The sequence below is a fragment of the Chanodichthys erythropterus genome, chromosome 13 (genome assembly GCF_024489055.1).
Source record: "Chanodichthys erythropterus isolate Z2021 chromosome 13, ASM2448905v1, whole genome shotgun sequence".
Classification (NCBI taxonomy): Eukaryota; Metazoa; Chordata; class Actinopteri; order Cypriniformes; family Xenocyprididae; genus Chanodichthys; species Chanodichthys erythropterus.
In genome coordinates, this window is record NC_090233.1 from 2,441,494 (window position 1) to 2,463,596 (window position 22,103).

The window sequence follows — 22,103 nt, forward strand, 5'->3', positions numbered from 1 at the left end:
ATATATATATATATATATATATATATATATATATATATATATATATAATAAACATAAAACAAACATAAAAGTTCTATTTCAAATGAAAAAAAGTTTATAAATTTTTCCTGTCCTCAATTTCACCATCCTGTATGGGTTTTTTAAAGCTTGGTTTTGACCTTTGACTTTTCACCTTTAATTGCACTCATATCAAAATTATTCAAACTGTGTTGTTGAAAGCAAACCTCCTATTAACAATATAGCTCAAATTCTTGTTTCAACAGAAAGAAATTAAAGTCCTTCAAAATAGAACATGACATGGGCAAAACATACACTTTGCAACCAAATTAACCTTTACATATTTTGAGATTTTATTTCATTAATTTTATTCATATATTTTACAGTGACAAGAGATGGTCAGTTATCACAAACTTTGTCCATTCACATATTTATGCATTTAATGTTTGTATGGTAATAGCTTAGAAAAAAATAAAAAGAACAGACACCAACCTACCCCAGACTCCCATTTCTCAGAAAAGAACAAGAATCAAAGTGAGGATATTCAGTGCACAGTGTTCAACCCCAACCAGATAAATTATTCGGAATACGAACACAGACAAACGTCACATGTATGCATCTATTATACATGCTTATTTGTGTGTGCGCGTCACAGTTTGGTAGAGTTGCCCTTGACGTAAGAGGAAGACACACTTGGAACTTGTGTGCACAAATTTTTGTATCAAAATGAGACATTTCTATTAAAAAAAAAAAAAAAGTTAAACAATTCATAAGTTAAACTAATTTTGACAGATTTTAAGACAAACAAGACGACTAATCACTGAATGACTGGGACTCAAATGAAAATGTTAGACATCCAAGTACAGATTGACAACATGAATCAGAGTCAACTTTCCATGTGGGTTTTCAAGTTTTTCCCAGGACATCCCTCTAAACTGAGTGCTTGTTATGGTAAGTGAAACTAAACATGACATGAGTGGGAAGATTAAATAGGATTGTAATGCTTTTAAAAAAACAGGTAGACAGGAAAAGTGACACTGCCTCACAAAGAAGGCATATTCCCCGACACCAGCCCCACAAAATTTCCATAAAGCAAAAACAAAAAACAAACAAACAACATTCAACCACTTCATCCATGTCCTTCAGTCAAAAAATGGCATTGCACACACAATACTGGTGGTGTGGTTTTGCACAGCTATCAACTGTATACTTGTAGAAGATATGGCAGGTGAGTGACTGTGCTTGGTTATGTGCACAAGAAGTTCAACCGGGAGAAGAGAAGGAAGGGTAGTACAGTGAGGAGGTCCATATTCCATTACATCAGTTGTACAGCAGTTTTGTCCCTCGGTGGCTAATACTTCATGACAGAAGGGTGGATGGAACAAGCGAGTGCATGACTGTCAATACTCAAATGCAGTCCATAGAGAAAGAGTTATGACGGCATGGTGTTTTTCTTCATCAAACGCATCCATAGCAGCAGGTGGAGCTTTTAAGACCTCCCTCTCAAAAAAAAAAAAAAAAACTCCATTTCCCATAATCCCCATAGGCAAGTTGTGGAGATGTGAAAGTTCTGGGAAGTTTGTTTTTTTTTCTCCCCACAATAGGCCCATCCAACCCACCAAAATTGTCCCCTAGCCAACCAGTCAGTTTTTGCATTTCAACTCAAGTCTCACCCCACATCCCCTGTGACCCTCGTTTTTCAAAACGGTGGTTGAGGGGGATCATCGCTCGGGCTCAGACTCCAGCGCCAGAACCCGTTTACGCTCACGGCACTGCTTCTTATGGGCCGGCCAATCCCTCTGTTGGCACTGTGAGCCGCAGTAGCGTGCCACCTGGCATCGTCCACAGATGTTAAACTCCCTCAGCTGGAAAGGTACACAAATAAAGACAAGCTATTGTCACAAATCAAATAAATCCATCAAATAAACATACCAAAAAATGCTAAGTCAAATGACTATTATTTAAAATCATGATTACTTTAGCTTTAAGCATTTAAATCAAAAAGATATACTGCTATTTTTGGTTTCCTTCTTTTGTGCCCCATCCAGCGGTTTTTAAACAATATATCCTATGTGAATGTATATGAAACGCTCCTGTGTTTTGCACCATGGTGATAAACCGGCCCATTATACAGGTCTTTTTTAAGACTGATGTTCTTGCTTTTCAGACAACCCACTATGTAGCTTTGCAAGTCCTTACTTCTGACCAGCATTTTATTTATTTATTTATTTTTAAATCATAAAAAAAAAAAAAAACCACATAAAATGACTTGTCTCTACGCCATACTGACCCTCCTCTCAATGAGCGAACAGGGTGGGTAGTGACACTCATAGTAGGTGCAGGAGCACTCCTCCTCTTCCACCAGCTCTCCATTGGCATTGTAGTAGCGTGTGCGACTCAACTCCAAATACTGCTCTTCCACTGGGTCTGCGGGAACCTGCTGGATGGCCAGCCAGTACAGCGACTGCTCTCTAGAGAGGATATTTTATACAGGCATACCTTAGAAAGCACCTCACAGCACAATCTGAGCAGAGTAGATAACCACAGATATTTGTTTCTTTCACATGTGGGATGCAAATCACCGTTGTTTGCTGGACAGTTCTTCAGGTTTAGGACTCCATCCCACAGGAACAAGGCGCAGGTTGTCTAGACGGTTGTCAACTGTGACTGAGTTTATGTGAACTACTTGGAAACTTGGAGCGATTCCTCCTCTGTGCTTTTCCCTGTGAACAAGTACACCAAAACATGACTACTTCTGAAACAAGTAGATGCCTAGTGTAATACAAATTCACAAAAACTGGGTTTATTTATGTAGGGGGTGATATTGTTAGACTAATAAAATTAAAAGCAAAATAGTGTGTGATTTGATTTAATGGTCAGAATCTACAGCCCACATGACTAATTTAACAAAAAATAAATAAAGATTCACAAATATGACAACTGAAAATTAAATAATTTTCATATCCAATATATAAGTGTATAATACAATATTTCCAAATAGATGAAAATAACTTGAATCCAAGGAGCTCTAAAAGAATTTTAGGATTTTATGCTAAAAGCAGCATCCTTCAACTAAAGACACGCCACCCCATTGCTGTAGACCAGTGGTTCCCAAACTGGGGTATGTGAGGTGACAGAAGGGGGTACACGAACAAAATGCTGAGTTTTGTCGTTCATTTAATTCTCCTCGACCTTAAAATAACATTAAAACCGAGCATGTATTCATTTCTAACAGACACAATGCCATGAATACATGACTCCAATAAAAATACCACATCTTTTGCGGTCAAAACTGACTGCATCCATCCATATAGGTTGCTTGTAGAGTCTGCTGCCTTAGCAAATCGCGCTACTTTACTGCCGTTCTCGACAAGTACCTGTAGATTTAGCACTAACTAGCATGAAGAACAAATAGCCTGGTACAGAAGGTGCATAGAGATCAATTTAAGATTCAAACTCTTGATACAAAACATACCTTTTGTGAGTTCTTGTTTTTAATGTTGATACGAGCAAGAATGCAAATCCAAATATCCACACAGTAGCGAATGTGACATTGATTTTATACAACAGTTCAACAAAAAAAAAAGGGTAATAATAAGTGATGTTCTTCACAGTATTTACACTATTTTGCAATGAAATAAATGGTTCCACAGCAAAGCAGAGTCACAGCAGAACTACAACGCGTGAATCAATCTGCTGCTTTGAGCAAATCGTTTGTGAAAGTCATTGATTCAATGATTCATTCATGAATACAGCCACTTGCTTCCTTACTGAATGAATGAATGAATCAAAGACTCATGCATTAAGACAGTGACTTACCACCACCTACTGGCGGTTTTAGTAAAAGCATCACTTTTCACATTTTTATCATCATTGCATATTTATCTATTGAACTTTTTTTTTTTTTTTTTTTTTTTTTTTAAAAATCATTAATGTTGTTAAGGTATTTATAAAGAAAAAAAAAAAATGCACTGGAGAGTCATTTTAGGGGGCAAATATTGTCCCTAAATGGAAAATGTGCAATCTAAGTGGAAGAGAGGGGGTATGCAGAAGGATGGCAAATGCCTCAGGGGGTACTCCACTCTAAAAAGTTTGGGAACCAAATCTACAAATGTTAAATCCACAAATAAAATGTTTAGGTTTATTTAGTTCTAACAAGTAACCTTTTTTTAAGGAGACCTCAGAACTCAACCAGAATGGAGGAAAAAAAAAAAAAAAAAAAAAAAGTTGTTCAAAATTAACCAAAATGTAAAAATTTGTTTGTAATCCCTGCACAGGAGAGACTTGGTGTTTTTTGCCAAACAATGAAAAAAGATACATATCGTTATCGGTCAAAAGGAGTTGAAAAATACTGGCATATCGGATATTGCCAAAAATCCAATATTGTATCGAAAATCAGTATTTGTATCGACTCCGATATTGTCATTTTTGCTGGATCGGGTATTGGTCAGACAGGACCGTTCCAAATCCAATACTGTGCGTGTGTGTTGTTACCGTTAAGCTCTCCAAAAGGCAAAAAAACATTACAAAGCAGCATATACATACACAGTACTGGTATTGGAATCGGATGATTTTCATGAATTTAGGTATTGTATGTGTTCCCTGCATCTAGAGTATTCTCTGTCTGAAGTGCACAACTGCATAAGCTTGTGTTTTGGGTTAAGCTGTGTTGCTTTGACATTGTGGAAATTTTACTGGGACGGTGTGCTCTTTATTTCAGTTCATTCATTTCTTATATTATTTTGTTCTTTTATTTAAAGGTGCCCAAGAACATGTTTTCAAAAGATGTAATCTAAGTCTCAGGTGTCCCCCGAATGTGTCTGAAGTTTCAGCTCAAAATACCCCATAGATTTTTTTTTTTAATTAGTTTTTTTAACTGCCTATTTTGGGGCATCATTATAAACACGCCGATTTATGCAGCGCGGCCCCTTTAAATCTCGTGCTCTCCGCCCACGGAGCTCGTGCTTGCCTTAAACAGCTATAAACAAAGTTCACACAGCTAATATAACCCTCAAAATGTATCTTTACAAAGTGTTCGTCATGCAGCATGTCTAATCGCGTAAGTAGAGTATTCATTTGGATGTTTACTTTTGATTCTGCATGAGTTTGATTGTGCTCCGTGGCTAACAGGCTAATGCTACACTGTTGGAGAGATTTATAAAGAATGAAGTTGTTTTTATGAATTATACAGACTGCAAGTGTTTAAAAAATGAAAATAAAGACAGTTTTGTCTCAGTGAATACAGTAAGAAACAATGGTAACTAACCACATTGAACAGTACATTAGCAACATGCTAAGAAACATTTAGAAAGACAATTTACAAATATCACTAAAAATATCAGATCATGGATCATGTCAGTTATTATTGCTCCATCTGCCATTTTTCGCTATTGTCCTTGCTTGCTTACCTGCATAAAGTCTGTTGATTCAGCTGTGCACAGATCCACACGTTTATACTGGCTGCCCTTGTCTAATGCCTTTCATAATGTTGAGAACATGGGCTGGCATATGCGAATATTGGGGGCGTACACCCCGACTGTTACGTAACAGTCGGTGTTATGTTGAGATTCACCTGTTCTTCAGAGGTCTTTTAAACAAATGAGATCTATATTAGGAGGAGGAAACAATGGAGTTTGAGACTCACTGTATGTCATTTCCATGTACTGAACTCTTGTTATTCAACTATGCCGAGGTAAATTCAATTTTTGAATGTAGGGCACCTTTAAATAGCCTACCCTTTACTGTGTCAGTAATTGCTGTGCTACGGATTTCTGATTTGGGAGTGATTTGTTTTTCAGAAAAATGTTAGGCTACCTTATTAAAAGTACAGCTCTTAAAAGGTGCTATAGGATGTATTCAACGACTGAGAAACCAAAGATTGTTACAGAGTTTTTGAAATGAGCGCATGCATATTTCGAGGGAACGCCTCCCAAAACTCGTGCACGAGTACTGGAACACAAGTGTTTGTTTACCACCGGCATTCGCTGTGTCGTATTTGTGGATTCATTATGTCGGACTCACCGCAGGTAACTCCTAGTCTGCAGTTGTTACTCCTGACAAAAACACTGCATGCGGCACCTGTGGAGTGTGGAAAGTTACTGGAGCACGCACGTCTCTCACAAGGAATGTAATGGCAGTGATTGACAAGCCAGAGCGCCAATCGTTTATGCGATGATCACACAAACGATTGGCTGATGTTTTTAAGGCACAGATGATGTATATTAATATTATTCCTTTTGGTGCACCTAATAAATAGTCTTTTATCAGTTAGTAAAGACAGTTTCGAGTAATATTGCAAAAATGTATAAAACAAAACATCCTCTATAGCACCTTTAACAGACGTGTTTTATATCACTAGTGCTGTGTCTGTTCTCGGAGCATATAAGCCCTGCCCACGTGAGGTGCGCCAGCTAGTTTATTTAGCTGTTTTCGCTGTAGTTTATTAAAAGTTTATTAATTCTGAACGTGTCGAGTGTCCATATTGCATCAAATGCGACACTGTACTCCCTTGTGTCCGCAGCAACACACCCGACATGTGTGAATTCGATTGGAGGAACGGTTCTCGACATAATGCATTACAGCAGGAATCTCTGTGTCTGTCTGTCTGCATTTTGATTATGTACAGAGCAAATAGTGATAGCTCACTAAGCTTGAGTTATTTATACCAGACAGACTTCACTCCCTTGTGTTCACTCCCTTGATTGACATTTCACAACTGCCACTTTATTCCCATGAAATTGGTGTAACTGTCCGTCGCAAATGTTATGCTGTCCACAGCATTACTTCATAAAGAAAATAACTAAAAAATTAGCAACAGAAAAACAGAAATAACTAGCATTCATGCAATGCTCAAGTCGCACATACAATACAGACAGTTCAAAAGGGAGCACGCAGCTCTTAAAGAGGCCACACCATATTTCTGCTTGTTACACTGCCTTTATTAGAGAAGAATATGTTCAGCCGCTCCCTCTGAGTCCGAAGCTTTGAATATTTGGTGTTGATTACTACCAAAGCTCAAAAAAAAAAAAAAAAAAAAAAAAAAAAGGTATTCGGACCAGCCCTAGACAGCTTATTATAGGCTTGTGCAATGCGATAAGCAATGACAACAATCAAGAACGTTTGTCTTCTGTGCTCTCTAAAAATGTGCAAATCTATTAATGTTTTTTTCCTAGTATTCCAATTGAATGATTCTTGATTTTTTCCCCTGTACTTCCAAGAAAATGGAAAATGCATTTTGACGGAAATGCATATAATTTTTGACAGACATTGTATGCATTGTGCAGTGTTAAAATAAAGGTAAAAATAAACATTTTTTTTTATGCATTGCATTGATGTATCATATTGTTAGTCATTTTATAGATGTATTGATCCATATCGATGTACTGCTACACTCCTAGTGAGAAGGTGACTTCAAATAAACTGAACGTTCATTACAACTTTAACTAGTGGCCGAATTGTGACAGTGATATCTGGAAACAGAAAACAGAAGAAAAAAAAAAAAAGCAGTAGGCTCTAGGAATTGTAATGGGCTCTAGCAGTACACTCACCAGAGTAACTCATGCAGTGGTCGACCAGCCCATCTACCCTTACCAATGTCAAAGGCATAAGCAAAGATTTTTGCCCCATTCCCATCTGCATCAACTTCCATGCGAGCCTGAAAATAACAACATTCAGGCATTCAATTTCATAATAGCATAATAAATATGTATTCAAAGAATGTGACAACACAGGGGGAAAAAAACAATTTAAAGGCATGTGTGGAAAACGTGCGCTGGTTACTGTAATTCAAACCCCAAACAAAAATTTAAAAAAAAAAAAAAAAAAAAAATTATGCTTGCAGTATTCATACGACAACAGTAAATAAGTGTAAGAAATAAAACTGTCTCTTGATTTTAAATGAACAGCAATATATTTAATCATGTTTGGCAACTTCAAAAATGTGTTTTACTGGAGTCTAAAATTGAAAGGGTTAGTTCACCCAAAAATGAAATTTCTGTCATTAAGTATTCACCCTCATGTAGTTCCAAACCCGCAAGACCTTTGTTCATATTCGGATTATTTTTTTTTTTATGCCCAATAGAAAGCAACGTAATTACCATCATTCAAGGTCCAGGAAAGTACTAAAGACATTAAAACAGCCAATGTGACTGCAGTGGTTTAACCTTAATGTTATGAAGTTTTGTTTTTGCACACAAGAAGTAAAAATAACTATTCAACAAATTCTTTTCTACCGTCAAATTTGTACACAGTTGACACAATGAACGCAGTTCAGCACTTCTGTGTTTATTAGGGGTGGGAATCGGAGGGTACCTCACGATACGATCACGATAAATGGCTCACGATAACGATAATATCGCGAGTCAGCGATTCTGCGATAATCGATATATCGCTAGACAATCCTATAACAACACATTGCGATACTGGTCTTAATATGAAAACAAAATGCACATGAAAAGGTTAAGTGCAGGTTAACGGATAAATCTGATCTTATATGTACATTTAATAGAGTTCACGTCACCAAAAGCAAGAAATATGAGGTGCATTTTATTGACCATCAGTTAATTTCAAAATCAAAGACTGCAATAGGAGAGAGCGGCAACAGCACTGGTATAAGGTCTCATTACTTTTAATGAAGATAATTGTGTGTTATGCGTCTGCGACTTACTTTCACTTTCATATGCGGCAGTTTGCGCGTCAGCTTGCTGAAGAGATCTGCGGCGATGTATGATGCAGTAGCGTTGTCATATCTGACTCTCACATGTTTCAGTTTTAGTATTTTTGGGAGAAGTAAAATTTATATATGTAGTTTCAACAACCAGATGCATTTAGACTGAGCATAGACAGTTTTGACTGGAATGCGTCCCAGACCATCTCCTGAAATGGTTTGAGCGATCGGATTTAAATCAGTCTCAAATGCGTTTTTAGGCATTTAGACCTGGTCTTTTCACGATCAGATAGCTATCCGATCAGAGAAAATGCATGAAGTCACCAGGTGCAAAAAGACCCTTTGACGTTCTTCAAGCGCTTAGATATACACGGGAGCTTTCGAAAGCAGGCGTCTATCAGAGGATCCCTAATATATGCTTTCAAATGCTCCCGTGTAAGCGCTCGGTGTTACATCAATGGTATAAAAGTGCATCAAGACTTTGAACTTAAACATGGCTGGGGCATCTATTTTACTCACACTGCTGTCCGCCATCCTGTTAATAACCTCTTTTTCGTAGGCTAGTTAACTTAAGTTCACGTTTCCCTCATTCATGTGTCGAGCGCCGCCTTGAAGTAGGACGTTATGAGCAAAGAAATCTATATATAGCGCTTTATTTTTTTATTAAAATATCGATATTTGGCGCAGTGATACGATTCTCGTATCGGACAGAGAAGGATGACGATATATCACCATATCGATATTTTGTCCCACCCCTAGTGTTTATGTCCGAACGCCGGCTCAGTATTGGCCGGCTCCTGCATCAGCATCACACGCATGTGTCGTGCTGCTCACATGAACAGCCTCAGCCTATACTGAGCCAGCGTTTGAACGCAAACACAGAAGCGTTGATGATAATAGTTGCTGCAATTTTATTGGCTGCTGGAAGCCATGTTTTTTTTTGCCAGAAGATTAGGGCACCAACCAAAGAAGATGCAGACCAATTTTAAACGACATGGATCAAATGGTTGAGGAGTTATATTTTTTATTTGTAGCACCCCCTAACGATATATCGCACAATAACATTGAACTTGAATGCGATTATTGCTTAAACGCGATTCTTAGTGCGATTATGAAAATCACAAAGGCTGCAATTACTTTTTTTATGCGCAGCTTGTCAATGAAGTATGGCTCCAAATGCTAATCCATCTGAAAGCACTGCGAGTTTGAGTTGCTTATAATGTACATTTGAAAAAGCAACACGCGTCAAACTTCTTTTCAGACATGAGAAGCATTAACATCTTGTCCAACAAAAGACAACATTTAATAAAATGTTTCTACTCCAAACTCAATTTATAATGACAGTTGAGCGTCCTTCTGCGAGATGGTGTGGCTTCTTACACAGAATAAGGCAGTTGTGTGTTTATTAGTCATGTTTAATTAACCAAAACATTTCAATCTTCTGTTTATTCAGCTACAGCGATATAATGCATGTTATCTTCTTCTGCTGCAGGGCATATTTTGAGTTTCTGCACAAGAGCACCCTCTGGTTTTCAGATGGAGAATCATTTACTACTGATCACAGAGCTGTAAAACTCTGACAAGCCACGCATTAAAGGGATAGTTCACCCAAAAATGAAAATTTGATGTTTATCTGCTTACCCCCAGGGCATCCAAGATGTAGAGGACTTTTTTTTTCTTCAGTCGAACGCAAATTATGATTTTTAACTGCAACCGCTGCCGTCTGTCAGTCAAATAATAGCAGTGATTGGGAACTTGAATAAGAGTCGAAAAAACTTCCATAGACAAATCCAAATTAAACCCTGCGGCTCGTGATGGCACATTGATGTCCTAAGACACAAAACAATCGGTTTGTGCAAGAAACAGAACAGTATTTATATAATTTTTTATCTCTAATGCACCACTATGTCCAACTTCGTTCAGCTTCCGGCTAGTGAGGTCTGATCGCGCTCTGACAACGGAAGTGATGTCTCGCGCTCATTGAAGTATATGGGCGAGACATCACTTCCGTCATCACAACGCGTTTTTTGACCTCACTAAATTGATTAGTATTAGAGGTAAAAATTATATAAATAATGTTCGGTTTCTCGCACAAACCGATCGTTTCGTGTCTTAGGACATTAATGTGTCGTCACGAGCCGCAGGTTTTAATTTTGATTTGTCTAAGCAAGTTTTATTTACTGATATAGTTGAAGTTCCCATCTACTGCTATTATTTGACTGACAGACGGCAGCGGTTGCAGTTAAAAATCATAATTTGCGTTTGACTGAAGAAAAAAAAGTCACCTACATCTTAGGGGTGTAACGATACGCTCAGGTCACGATATGATACGCATCTCGATACAGAGTTCACGATACAATACGTATCACGATATTTTGAACAAAATGAAACTGAAATTCAAACAAGATTTATTAAATAAACAAATTTCAATAATTTTCCTTGTACATACAAGATCACATTTCAATAAAATAAATAAATATAAAATTTTAATAAAAACCTTCTGTATTCAAATTAACAGTTGAATAGGGCTGTCTGTCACTGAAAAAAAAAAGAAGTTAAATTTAACATGAACTTAGAATTATGAATAGGGTCCGTTCACATATCGCGTCTAAAAACGCGTGGAAGGCACGGCCGCTTCTTTCCCTTGCGCTCCCGTGGCGTCGGTCGTTGCTATGTAACCATGAACTGAGCTCTCCAAGAGGATCAGGATGTTTCTGCAAAGGATAAATGATTTCTAGCCCTTGCATTAGTTTTACTACGAGATATATTGATGGAGATAAGATATAAAAACCACCATGTACAGCTATGATCAGCTGTTCGGCTGAGCTTTTGATGTTTTGTTACGAAAGGCCATAGCTGATCGGTTGATTCTTGTCACACGACCTGCGGTGCGCTTGCGGCATTCTGAGAAGTTGAGAATTGCACGCGCGGCGCGACCGCGTTGATCCCATTATGAGCGCGCCTGCCGCGCGGCTACATTTGAAAATAATAACTGACTTGCAAGCCCAAAAGACACAATATGTGAACGGCCCCACAGAACTTCTTAAAGCAAAGCATCGCAAGCATCTTTTGCTTTTCTGTGAACACAGCTGTTGCTGTGCACTGCGTTGAAAGAAAGCCACGACTTCTCACGCGACCATGCAAGAGACTGACATGAGAAACGTTTAAACCTGCTTGCAAGATTCAATGTGTGCCCGAAACACTTACTGAACTAGAGCGCTGATTGAGACACACCATCTACGATAAATCACACCCCTAATACTTATAGTAATTTAAAAATGTGGTAGCATTGGATCTGGACAGGAAGGATAACTCTGGGAGTTGGAAGGGGTATGTCGCGATTCTGCCTTCTCACATCGCAATACAGGTTCGTGGACCTGCGTATCGCGATTTCGGTTTCATATCGCATATCGTTACAGCCCTACTACATCTTGGATGCACTGGGGGTAAGCAGATAAACATCAAATTTTTCATTTTTGGGTGAACTATCCCCTTTAAATAATCGCAGCATTTGCCATATCGCGTGCGATTTTATCGCGATAAATCGTGCAGACCTAATATCAAGCTTTTTGCCGGCATGGTCCCTAGCTGTTGTGTGCCTATTTTGGAGATGATCAGACCAATGGCCTACGAGTTAGAAAAAGTAGGTCTTGAATAAAATTCCAAAAGGTGGGAAATTACAGTAATTTGTAAAGTCTTGACTAGAGGATTTAAAGGGGAATTTTTTTCCCCCTAAAGCCCGGGATACACTGCACAATTTCGGCAATCCTATAAGATCATTACTTTATCACAATGTGAGACATGGATCTACTAAACTTGGGTACAACATGCATGTAGACTGTACGATGATGACACCTGTTGACTCGTGAGCTACAATGCAAGTTTCTATAGAAGAATAAAACATGCATGCGCTATTGGTTAAGAAAAAGACCATGTTGAATCACACTTTGGCAGATGTTTTTATGCATGCTGAAAAAAAAAAAAGAGGAAGCGGCGAAAGAAGAAGGGAAAAGAGCTTGAGGTAAGCAGTTTTAACTTTTAGAGCCATGTTGCTTTGATTTCATGTCGCATTTTAAAGCCCCGGGTATACTTCACTTTCGTGCCCGGACGCGTCACGTGCGTCTTTCAATGTATTCTAAACCAAGGATGTACGCGAATGACAGAGTTCAACACATGCGCAGTGCAATTTTTTCTATACCATTACCAGACAACCGGACATTCGCTAGGATCGGAGAAGAAAAATAGTGCAGCCACCATTGCAACATAGTTCAGAAGATACACCAAGAGAACAGGAATCAAAAACGGAGAAGCCATGCCTCTGTGTTTACTCGTCTTGTTTTTGAATCGTTCTTTACACACTCTTCTTCGACGACTGTACATTGTGCTCAGTACTGTGCTTATTGCCACCTAGTGGACTCTTCTTTCCTGCTTGCGCATGCCTCCGGGCGCACGAACGCGGACGGCTGAAGTATACCCGGGGCTTTATTGGCTGGTCAGTAGACGTAGGTCGTAGCAACAGATATACTGTGTGTTGATCATGCTGAATTTCTGACACTGTCAGAAAACTATCATAGGCTATCTTTGGTTGCAAGACTGGGAAAACATAGCCTGACATGGTCATACTCAATTCTAGTTCGAATAGGAGTCTGATACTGCTCCATTAGGCTTTTATTATGGGGGCGTATTTCAACCGATCCAGGAAAGACCTCAATTGGATAGACCTACAACCAATCAGAGCTACAGAGTAAGTGATGTATGTTGAGCGACGCATAGTTGTCAACAGAACTCAACTGCACACATGCTGGAACTAGTAGAAGATGAGCGTAAACAATCTTTGCCGGTGTTGTAAAAAGAATAAGTATACACGAAGTACTTGCCAATTAATGCGCTGTCGATATCTTCTATAACGGACGCGATGGCGGAATCTACACATCTCAGTTCTTCAACAACAGCCATCATTGTTGTAAACTAATTCAACCCAAGCACTCTTTGATGATGTGGCTGATTACGTTTCTGGTGATAATCTGTCAATCATCGCCCTGACAAATGTGATTGGTCCGAACACTTTCTGTTTGGGCATAATTACTCCTCTACGGATCGAGTCCAGACCGAACTCCCCGACCTCAAAATGTTTTGGGCGGGGCTAAGTTCGGCTGGCATCCAGGCTAGGGAAAACAGCTATCTTTGAACCTCTCTCACTGTACGACATAGGACCACCGATTAAGAGCCACGAAAACAAGAAATCGCCACGATTGTTTCATGATGGCAACCTTTCATCTGGGACAGCCAAAAATCATGCAGTGTATCCTGGGCTTTAGGGTTCCAATGTTGTGATACAAAATGCAAATTGCCTTATAGTGCCAGCTAGTCTTGGACAAATGTGTGTCTGTGTGGCTGAGTAGCCGTGCACTATGGGGACCATTTTGCTGAGTTTTGTGTCTTTCTGCAATTTACGTTCTCTGCTTATACATTTTTAGGGCAGAAAAATGAAGAAAATTAGTACAAACACAACAGGGTTCCAGCACCTTTTGTAATTGGACCCCTTAAAAAACAAACAAACAAAAAAACAGGTTCTCACCTCAAAGGCATAGTTTTCCACTAATGGTATGTCTTGCTCATCAATCAAAGTGTACTTTGTCTGAAAAGAACAAAATGTTGTTACAATGCAGAGAAAGTCCATTAAAAACAATTCAAAAACATACTAGCTGTCTTGTCTCCTCACTGAAGACTTAAAGGGTTAGTTCACCCAAAAATGAAAATAATGTCATTTATTACTCACCCTCATGCCGTTCTACACCCGTAAGACCTTTGTTAATCTTCGGAACACAAATTAAGATATTTTTGTTGAAATCTGATGTTCAGTGAGGCCTCCATAGCCAGCAATGATATTTCCTCTCTCAAGATCCATTAATGTACTAAAAACATTTAAATCAGTTCATGCGAGTACAGTGTTTCAATATTAATATTATAAAGCAAAACAAGAATATTTTTGGTGTGCCAAAAAAACAAAATAACGACTTACTTAGTGATGGCCAATTTCAAAACACTGCTTCAGGAAGCTTCGGAGTGTTATGAATCTGTGTCGAATCATGATTTGGATCGCGTGTCAAACCGGCAAACTGCTGAAATCACGTGACTTTGGCGCTCTGAACCGCTGATTCATAATGCTCCGAAGCTTCCTGCAGCAGTGTTTTGAAATTGGCCATCACTATACAAGTCATTGCTCCCTATGCAGGCCTCATGGAGCCATCGGATTTCAACAAAAATATCTTAATTTGTGTTCCGAAGATTAACAAAGGTCTTACGGGTGTGGAACGGCATGAGGGTGAGTAATAAATTACAGAACTTTCATTTTTGGGTGAACTAACCCTTTAAGTTTCCTTAAAACTGCTATAAGCAATGTTTGAATCACCAATGCAATTTTAATTATGTCAGGGTTCCAACACTTTGTGTCAAATGAATTGACTACAACCTTTTTATTAGCAATTATTGGATATGGGTTTTGAAAAGTTTGTTTTGATCCAGAATTATTCCCCATTTAATCTTTCAGACAGATTTGTGAACTAGTTTGACTGATTAATTGAAAAGAAATTCAACAGTTAAAACAATTCACTTACTATAGAATTAGATCAAGTTAATTTTTTACAAGATCAATATTTAAAAGAAAAAAAACAACAAATTAAACAATTTAGGAAAATGTATATTCTGTAGGCCTGTCTACAGATCTTAACCCAAAATTCACTATTGGCAGAGTCACCTTAAAGTTTCTAATTGGCCTACACATTGGCCTCTCTTTACAAAGCCTGAACAGCTACACAAAATATAGCTGCATTTACAATAAATAATAAAATACATTTTCTATACACTGGTCTTTGTTCTCTCCTTTGAATGCATTTAATAAAAAAGTAACATTTATTTCCAGTATATTTTATTTGTAACATTTAGTCTATTAAAGTAACTTTTCGCCCCTTTAGCAAAATTCTTGGTTCACTCCAAATGCTCTACCATCACGCTACTATTATTAGTTTACAAATTGATTAGACAGGTTTTGCAAACCAGTTCAACCAATTTATTGAAAATATCTGACGTTCATGAATAGGACATCACTACTGTCAGAGAAACAAGTATAATTACTCAATGCACCAGTTTCTGCTAATCGGGGCTAACTGTAGTTGTGGCATTTTAAAATAGCGTTTTAATCACTATGTAAAATTATATCGACTACTGTCTGGAAAGTAATAATGTAAAAATTATTTAAAATGTCATGCATGTCATTATAAATTCCGGAATTAATAAGCATAAAAACAGTTGAAAACAGTGCCTAAGCAAACTTTCACAATTATCACAAGGGACACATGTGCAAAGTCAGACAACCAGACATAACTTATGACCGTTGATCCATCACAAGCTAGATTCCTATGGCGTTATTTTAATGACAAATTTCGAGAGCACATTATTGTAATGCAAGAGCACATCCATGTAATGCGCGAGAGCAAATCTCTCTGCTCGCCCATGGATTTCCTTCGCTCTCACACAAAACTGGATACACACTCTATAATATGCAGCTCTCTCTTATGAATGCTTCTCCTCTCAGTCAGATATTGTGTGTGCACGCTCAAACTGTGTCCTTTGCATTCGGATATCTCCATGCTCTAGAAAGCTCCTGGATTAACCATTGTCAAAAGTTATGAACTAATTAGAATAAACTTAGGTTGGCCCACACTAAAAGATTTTTACAGAGCTAGTGCAAGAAAAGCATTTGTGGTTAAAAAGTATATACATTTTTATTGTATTTTTTTTTTTTAAATGACTGATCGTTTCACTAGACAAGACCTTATCCTTCGTCTGGGATCGTGTAGAGCGCTTTGAAGCTGCACTGAAACTGCAGTTTGGACCTTCCACCCAGAGAACCCCACTGAAGTCCACTATATGGAGAAGAATCCTGGAATGATTTCCTCAAAAACCTTAATTTCTTTTCTTTTCATGGATGACATGGGGGTGAGTAAATTATCAGGAAATTTTCATTCAGAAGTGAACTAATCCTTTAAGTTTAAAGAAATGCCTCTGTTTAGACTATTAAGGAAATTTAATTTTGCCAGAAAAGAACCTTACTTTAATTTAAATTTAATTTAAAAGCAGCCTACTTCAGTCTAATAATGTTACCATATCATCACGCTTATCACTTTGTTGGTTCGTCCACGGCGAGAACAATTATTTTTAAAAAGAAAAAATTAAATCACATTTTTAAATTTGATCTTAGATAAATTCTAAAACTAAATCTGCCCTTACTTCATTAAAAATCTTTTCATAAAAGTTAACAGAATAATAAAAGAACTAACAGATTTCAAACTATCACAATCCATCAAAATACGCTTCGTTGATAAAGGATTCCGGCACAAGGGCATAAAGGAGGATTTTCCACTTATCACTGAGAATTTTATCACGGGTCATGTGCAGATGTCCAAATCAGAAAATCATAGGTTCGGGTGGGTGGATTGAAGCTGATCAGAGCATCTCTAATGTCTAGCTATGAAGTGGGTTTTCATGAAAAAAAAAAAATCCTAAATAAAATCAGAACTGAACAAACACTGGATGAAAAAACACCCCAATAATAATAAATGTCCAAACAGTGATTCTAGCAGAGCACTGATTGTGTTACATTATCTTCTGCATCATTTACATTTACTGCATTTGATGTTGATTTGATTGGAAACACAATTGCATTATTGCCATTGTTGCCAATTGAGATTTTAGTGCAAATTAATTTAAATGCAGTTTAGGTATTTAAACTGTGATATAACTTAACTTTTATATGCAGTGTGCCTTATGTTGTTTTTAGATAAATCATTTAGAGGGGTTTAACCAGTAATGTGTGTATAATGTAGTGATGCAGTTAGACTAGGGTGACCAGACGTCTCAGTTTTCCGGGGACAGTCCCGGTTTTTGGTGCTCTGTCCCCGACTGGAGCTGTCCCCGGAAATGTCCCCGTTTTATATCTTGTTCAAAATAATCCACAAATACATTGCAAAAAAGTCTGGCCAGCATACAGCATAGAGGTTTCTTAATAGTGCTGTTAAAATATATATTTTTCCTAAACATATCTCTCTATTAAAATGTTAAACAGTTCAATACCACTTTTCTACAGTATCCATACACCGGCTCGCACATCGCAGTTATACAGAGCCATACAGTGATTAAGTATATATACGGTCTGTGCTGCGTGTTTTAAAGAGAAGTGAGCACATTTGCTCCACGATCAGATGGCGATTTGGTGATCAAAATTTTTCTTATGGGGGTGCATGCCCTCGGACCCCCTGGTATAAACGCTATAAACAGCTCGTGAAAATTAAAATAATAAATGTTGCAAATATTATTTGTGTTATTTATCTCACATTATATTTTGTAATGTGATTTTTCAAAATAGTGTAATAGTTTTTTTGTAGTTAGGCCTACTGGCTAGTTATTTTGGTGAATTATTAAAACCAGACCAAAAATTCCAATAATAAAATTAAATCATAATATTTATTAATGTAAAATGTGAAACCCACAACAATAAAAAAAAAAAAAAAAAAGTACTGTCTCCGTTTTTTAATTAATAGATAATAACAATTGAGATTTTGGTGGCATTTTGACCACTCACATAGGAAATGTCCCCGGTGTCCATTTCAGAAATCTGGTCACCTTAAGTTAGACAATCTAGCTTATTTACATGTTCAAATCATCCAAGCGCCCAATTCAGATCCATTTCCAAGATACACTTTATTAAATATTGTTAAATATTATTAAATTGTAAAGAAATTAAAGATCCATCTTTGATTATCGATTAAAAATCCCAGGTGCAGTTCACTCTCAGCCAATAAGATTTCATGTAGCATTTTCATCGGTCAGTCGTGGAAGTCTATTCTGATTGGTTGATAACTTTTGACAACGTTTAATCCAGGAGCTTTCTAGTGCAAGAGCACGGAGAAATTCGATAGTGCACAGGGCTCAGTTTGAGTGTGCACACGCCATATCTGAGCGAGAGGAAAAGCAGTTCATAAGAGCACTGTAACGTTATATTTGAGCGCGTGTGTCCAGTTTTACGCGAGCGAAGGGAATCCGCGTGCGAGCTGAGAGATTTTACCATTTTCGCATTACAAAAATGCGCTCTCGATTTTATTAAAATAACGCCATATTATTCCGTCATGTGACAATAGCTTGCGTCTTACGTGCGCCCTTTTCCATGCAACTTCTCACATGGTCCTGTTGTTTAACCCCATTGAGATCGGTTTACTGGCTGCCCTCTAGTGTCATGGCATCAGCGGCCTGTCATCCCAGTGGCAGCTTGGATTTGTTCAGGATGACGCAAAGAACCCGATCAAAACTGTTAAGTTTAATAAGCTGGCAGCATTTTGTAGAACGTTTAGCGATAGACTGCAATGTGGTTAAGCATTGACCCTAGAAATGTTTGACATATAAACCTGGTAAAGACGGTGCTAAGACTCATCACAGCCGACATGCCGGTTGTCATGCTGCGAACGGTTCCTGGTTGAGGCATTTTCCGAGCTGGCTGAGCCATATTGGATGCCAGTGTCATTACTGACGTGGATCAAGCATCGGAAAACGCAACGGTCATGTGCTTAAAACACTATTAAAGTATAAAAGAAAAACAATCAACTTTTACATTCCCTAGTTAACAAGCGAACTCTCGCCCGAGCCGTCTAGTAGCACTTATAGCCACGGTAGCGGCACTACACATCAAAAGTAGGCGGTTCAAAAGGGACTAGACCTACTCGGCTGATGAGCTGACCAGTTTTTATATAAAACCCGCCCGTTTCGACGACAACTATATGCATATATTACATGTATCCCCCTCTGACCAAGGTCGACAACATCAAAATGGACAACTTAGTTGTTAAACAGAAGCATTTAGCTCACGGATCTCGGCTCCCCTCCCCTTTGCGTCGCACATGGCAGCCCTAGGATTCAGCTCACCTTCCCGGCCACACGGCCAAGTCGAACAATCCCAAGCTTGAAATCCGACATTAGAGGGTATGTCACGGCTGGGTTGAAATGTGAGAGCAGGTATGCCGGTATTAGGCTGGAAATCGGTCCGGGCAAACCAACCCCGAGTACAATTTTTAGTGTAATAGGGTCAGTCGTTGCCCGCGTCTTCCCCACCCGCTCCTAAACCTCCGTGATGCACCGCTGAGAGGCGTTGGAAAAACCTGCCAGCTTCGGGGGAGCGACTAACCAAATTCTGAACGTAAACCAATCGTAAAAGGGGACTGACAGCGAATTGTCCAATCAGAGCTGCGCATCGTCGACGCATTCGTGTTGGGTGTTTAATTCTTATGCTGACGTATGATGGATATACGTGCACGTATTTCACCACTCTGTCCAATCACAATACGAGATTTCACGAGAAAGCCCGCCCCCAGTGAAACCACGCCTTTTCGTAACAGAAACACGACATTTTAGCGCGAAACAACGCTCACCGGCCCAGTTGTTCTAAAGTAAAGGGGATTGGAGGTTTATTTTATGGTGCCAAAATCTTTTTTTTACTTTACTGTAGTGAAAGGCTTAATAAGTAGCCTAATGTGTACTTCTAATTAATAAATAAAAATATTAATTAAATAAAAAATATAAATATGTGTAGCCTATATATTACAGCATGATACAAATGTTGTATTTTTGACCAGTGTTAAAGTTTTATTACATTTTATTTCCTGAAAGCAACCCTTCTGCTGGGATCAGGATAATCCTTTTTTTTTTCCTTTTTTTTTTCAAATGTATCCCAATCTTACTAAAAGTTTTGAACAGCACATAGCTTACTGATGATCTGATCCAGATCAAAACCGAGATTGGATTTTGTGTTCTCCGATTTCAGAATCCTTATTTATTTCTTTATTTCTTTTGAACAACCCTTTTTTATAATTTAATCCAATCCGATTCCGAAATCAGATCAGATTACTTTTGAACAACTTTGTCCAGATCAAAACCAAGACTGGATTATTTGATCTATTTCGATTTCAGAATCCTTTTTTCTTTTGAACAACCTTTTTTCAAAATTTTATCCAATCTGATAACCTAAATCCAATCAAACTTCTTTTGAACAACTGGGCACTGGTTGTGACAAAAAAAAACAAAAACAAACATGTTATATCATCACTTTTTTAAATTGAAGCCCTTAATTTGGATGGGCCATTTACATCAGTTATCTGGACAGTACATGTTGATTTGAGTGAAATGCATGACAGCTGTGGCTGTGGTTTTTACATTATGCTAGCAGCATTTTTGTGAATTTAGTTTCTTTTTTCTACTGTCATTACATTGTTTGGAGCAAAAGAAACAAATGAGGGGGGAAAAAATGAAAAAATATATCTTAATCATATGTTATGCTATGTCCACTGTAGTGGACATTAGGACACAGTTATTTAAAAAATAACAAAGCATGAAAAGATATGTATAGGCGAAAACAATGGATTTTTTTTCATTCACCAATCAATTTTTAGGTTTCAGGATTTTCAATAACCAAATATTGTATTAAGAGGATTTTCAACTATGTTATTGTCACGAAATGCACACAGACAAGATGGTAAGATCCAAGCGCAGCTTTAATGGGGTAATCCAAAACGTAATCCAGACACAGGCAAGGGTCAAACTCCACAGAAACAGTCCACAAAAACAGAAAACCAGAGAAACAAAGTGCATGTAACACAATACAATGAACCACAAACAAAGGCAGAAACAACTGAGTATAAATAGACAGAACACTAATGACAAACTCAAAACAGCTGGTGCAATGAAGGATAATGATAGTGTGTATGGGAAATGAAGTTCTGAAAGGTGACAAAAGTCAGTGTTGGAGTGCCCTCTAGTGGTTAACTGGGGCACTCAAACTGGTGGTCATAACAGTTATGAAATATGTAACAGAAAGATTTGATAGAGACTACTATTTTATGCAATATGTGTGTAAAATGGCCATAAATGGGTATACAATGTGTCTCTAATTTGAATATTAATGTGTTCTTGGGGCAACATAATGAAAAAAAAAGAAGTGTAAGAATGGTAGTAATTGGCGACATTTTCATAAGAATATCTGATATTTCATGGCAATATTGATATATAATTTATTTTCCTATTCACTTGTTGTGTCTCCCAAAATGCCTGATTTACATGCTTTAAGTCCTGTTGTCCACTACAGTTTACACTATGTTCCAAATTATTATGCAATTGACATATCAGTAAGATTTCAGTACAATAAACATTCAGATTTTAGTTTTTCTAAGAAAATGTTTGTTTGTTTATTTATCCATGTCTTTTTAGATAACTGGTATCAATCTCAGATAAAATAATTTGCCAGATATATGGAAACCCTACTTAGAGGTTGTTCCACATTATTAAGTAAGTCACAGTTCTCATGCAATATGGGAAGGAAGAAAGATCTTTCTGAAGATGA

General features: G+C 37.8%; 1 protein-coding gene across 2 annotated transcripts; it reads right to left on the bottom strand.

The window, feature by feature from the left end:
* Positions 1–336: 336 nt before the first annotated feature.
* On the bottom strand, positions 337–19,853 carry zmynd19 (zinc finger, MYND-type containing 19). Of its 2 annotated transcripts, XM_067407121.1 has the most exons (6): positions 19,637–19,853; positions 14,241–14,300; positions 7,545–7,651; positions 2,580–2,720; positions 2,288–2,468; positions 337–1,862 (listed from the first exon to the last, which is right to left on the bottom strand). In XM_067407121.1, the coding sequence occupies exons 1-6, from the start codon at positions 19,685–19,687 to the stop codon at positions 1,719–1,721; spliced, it is 684 nt and encodes a 227-aa protein (XP_067263222.1). In that variant the 5' UTR covers positions 19,688–19,853; the 3' UTR covers positions 337–1,718. The 2 variants fall into 2 exon arrangements, with proteins under 2 accessions (XP_067263222.1, XP_067263224.1); XM_067407123.1 differs by lacking the exon at positions 14,241–14,300.
* Positions 19,854–22,103: the final 2,250 nt, after the last annotated feature.

Excerpts from the sequence above, each read along its gene's own strand:
- zmynd19 (XM_067407121.1), bottom strand. The coding sequence starts at position 19,687 with ATGTCGGATTTCAAGCTTGGGATTGTTCGACTTGGCCGTGTGGCCGGG. Across the intron at positions 2,721-7,544 it reads CCACTGCATGAGTTACTCTG|GGAAAAGCACAGAGGAGGAA; the intron begins GTGAGTGTACTG and ends ACTTGTTCACAG. Across the intron at positions 2,469-2,579 it reads GAACTGTCCAGCAAACAACG|AGAGCAGTCGCTGTACTGGC; the intron begins GTGATTTGCATC and ends TATCCTCTCTAG.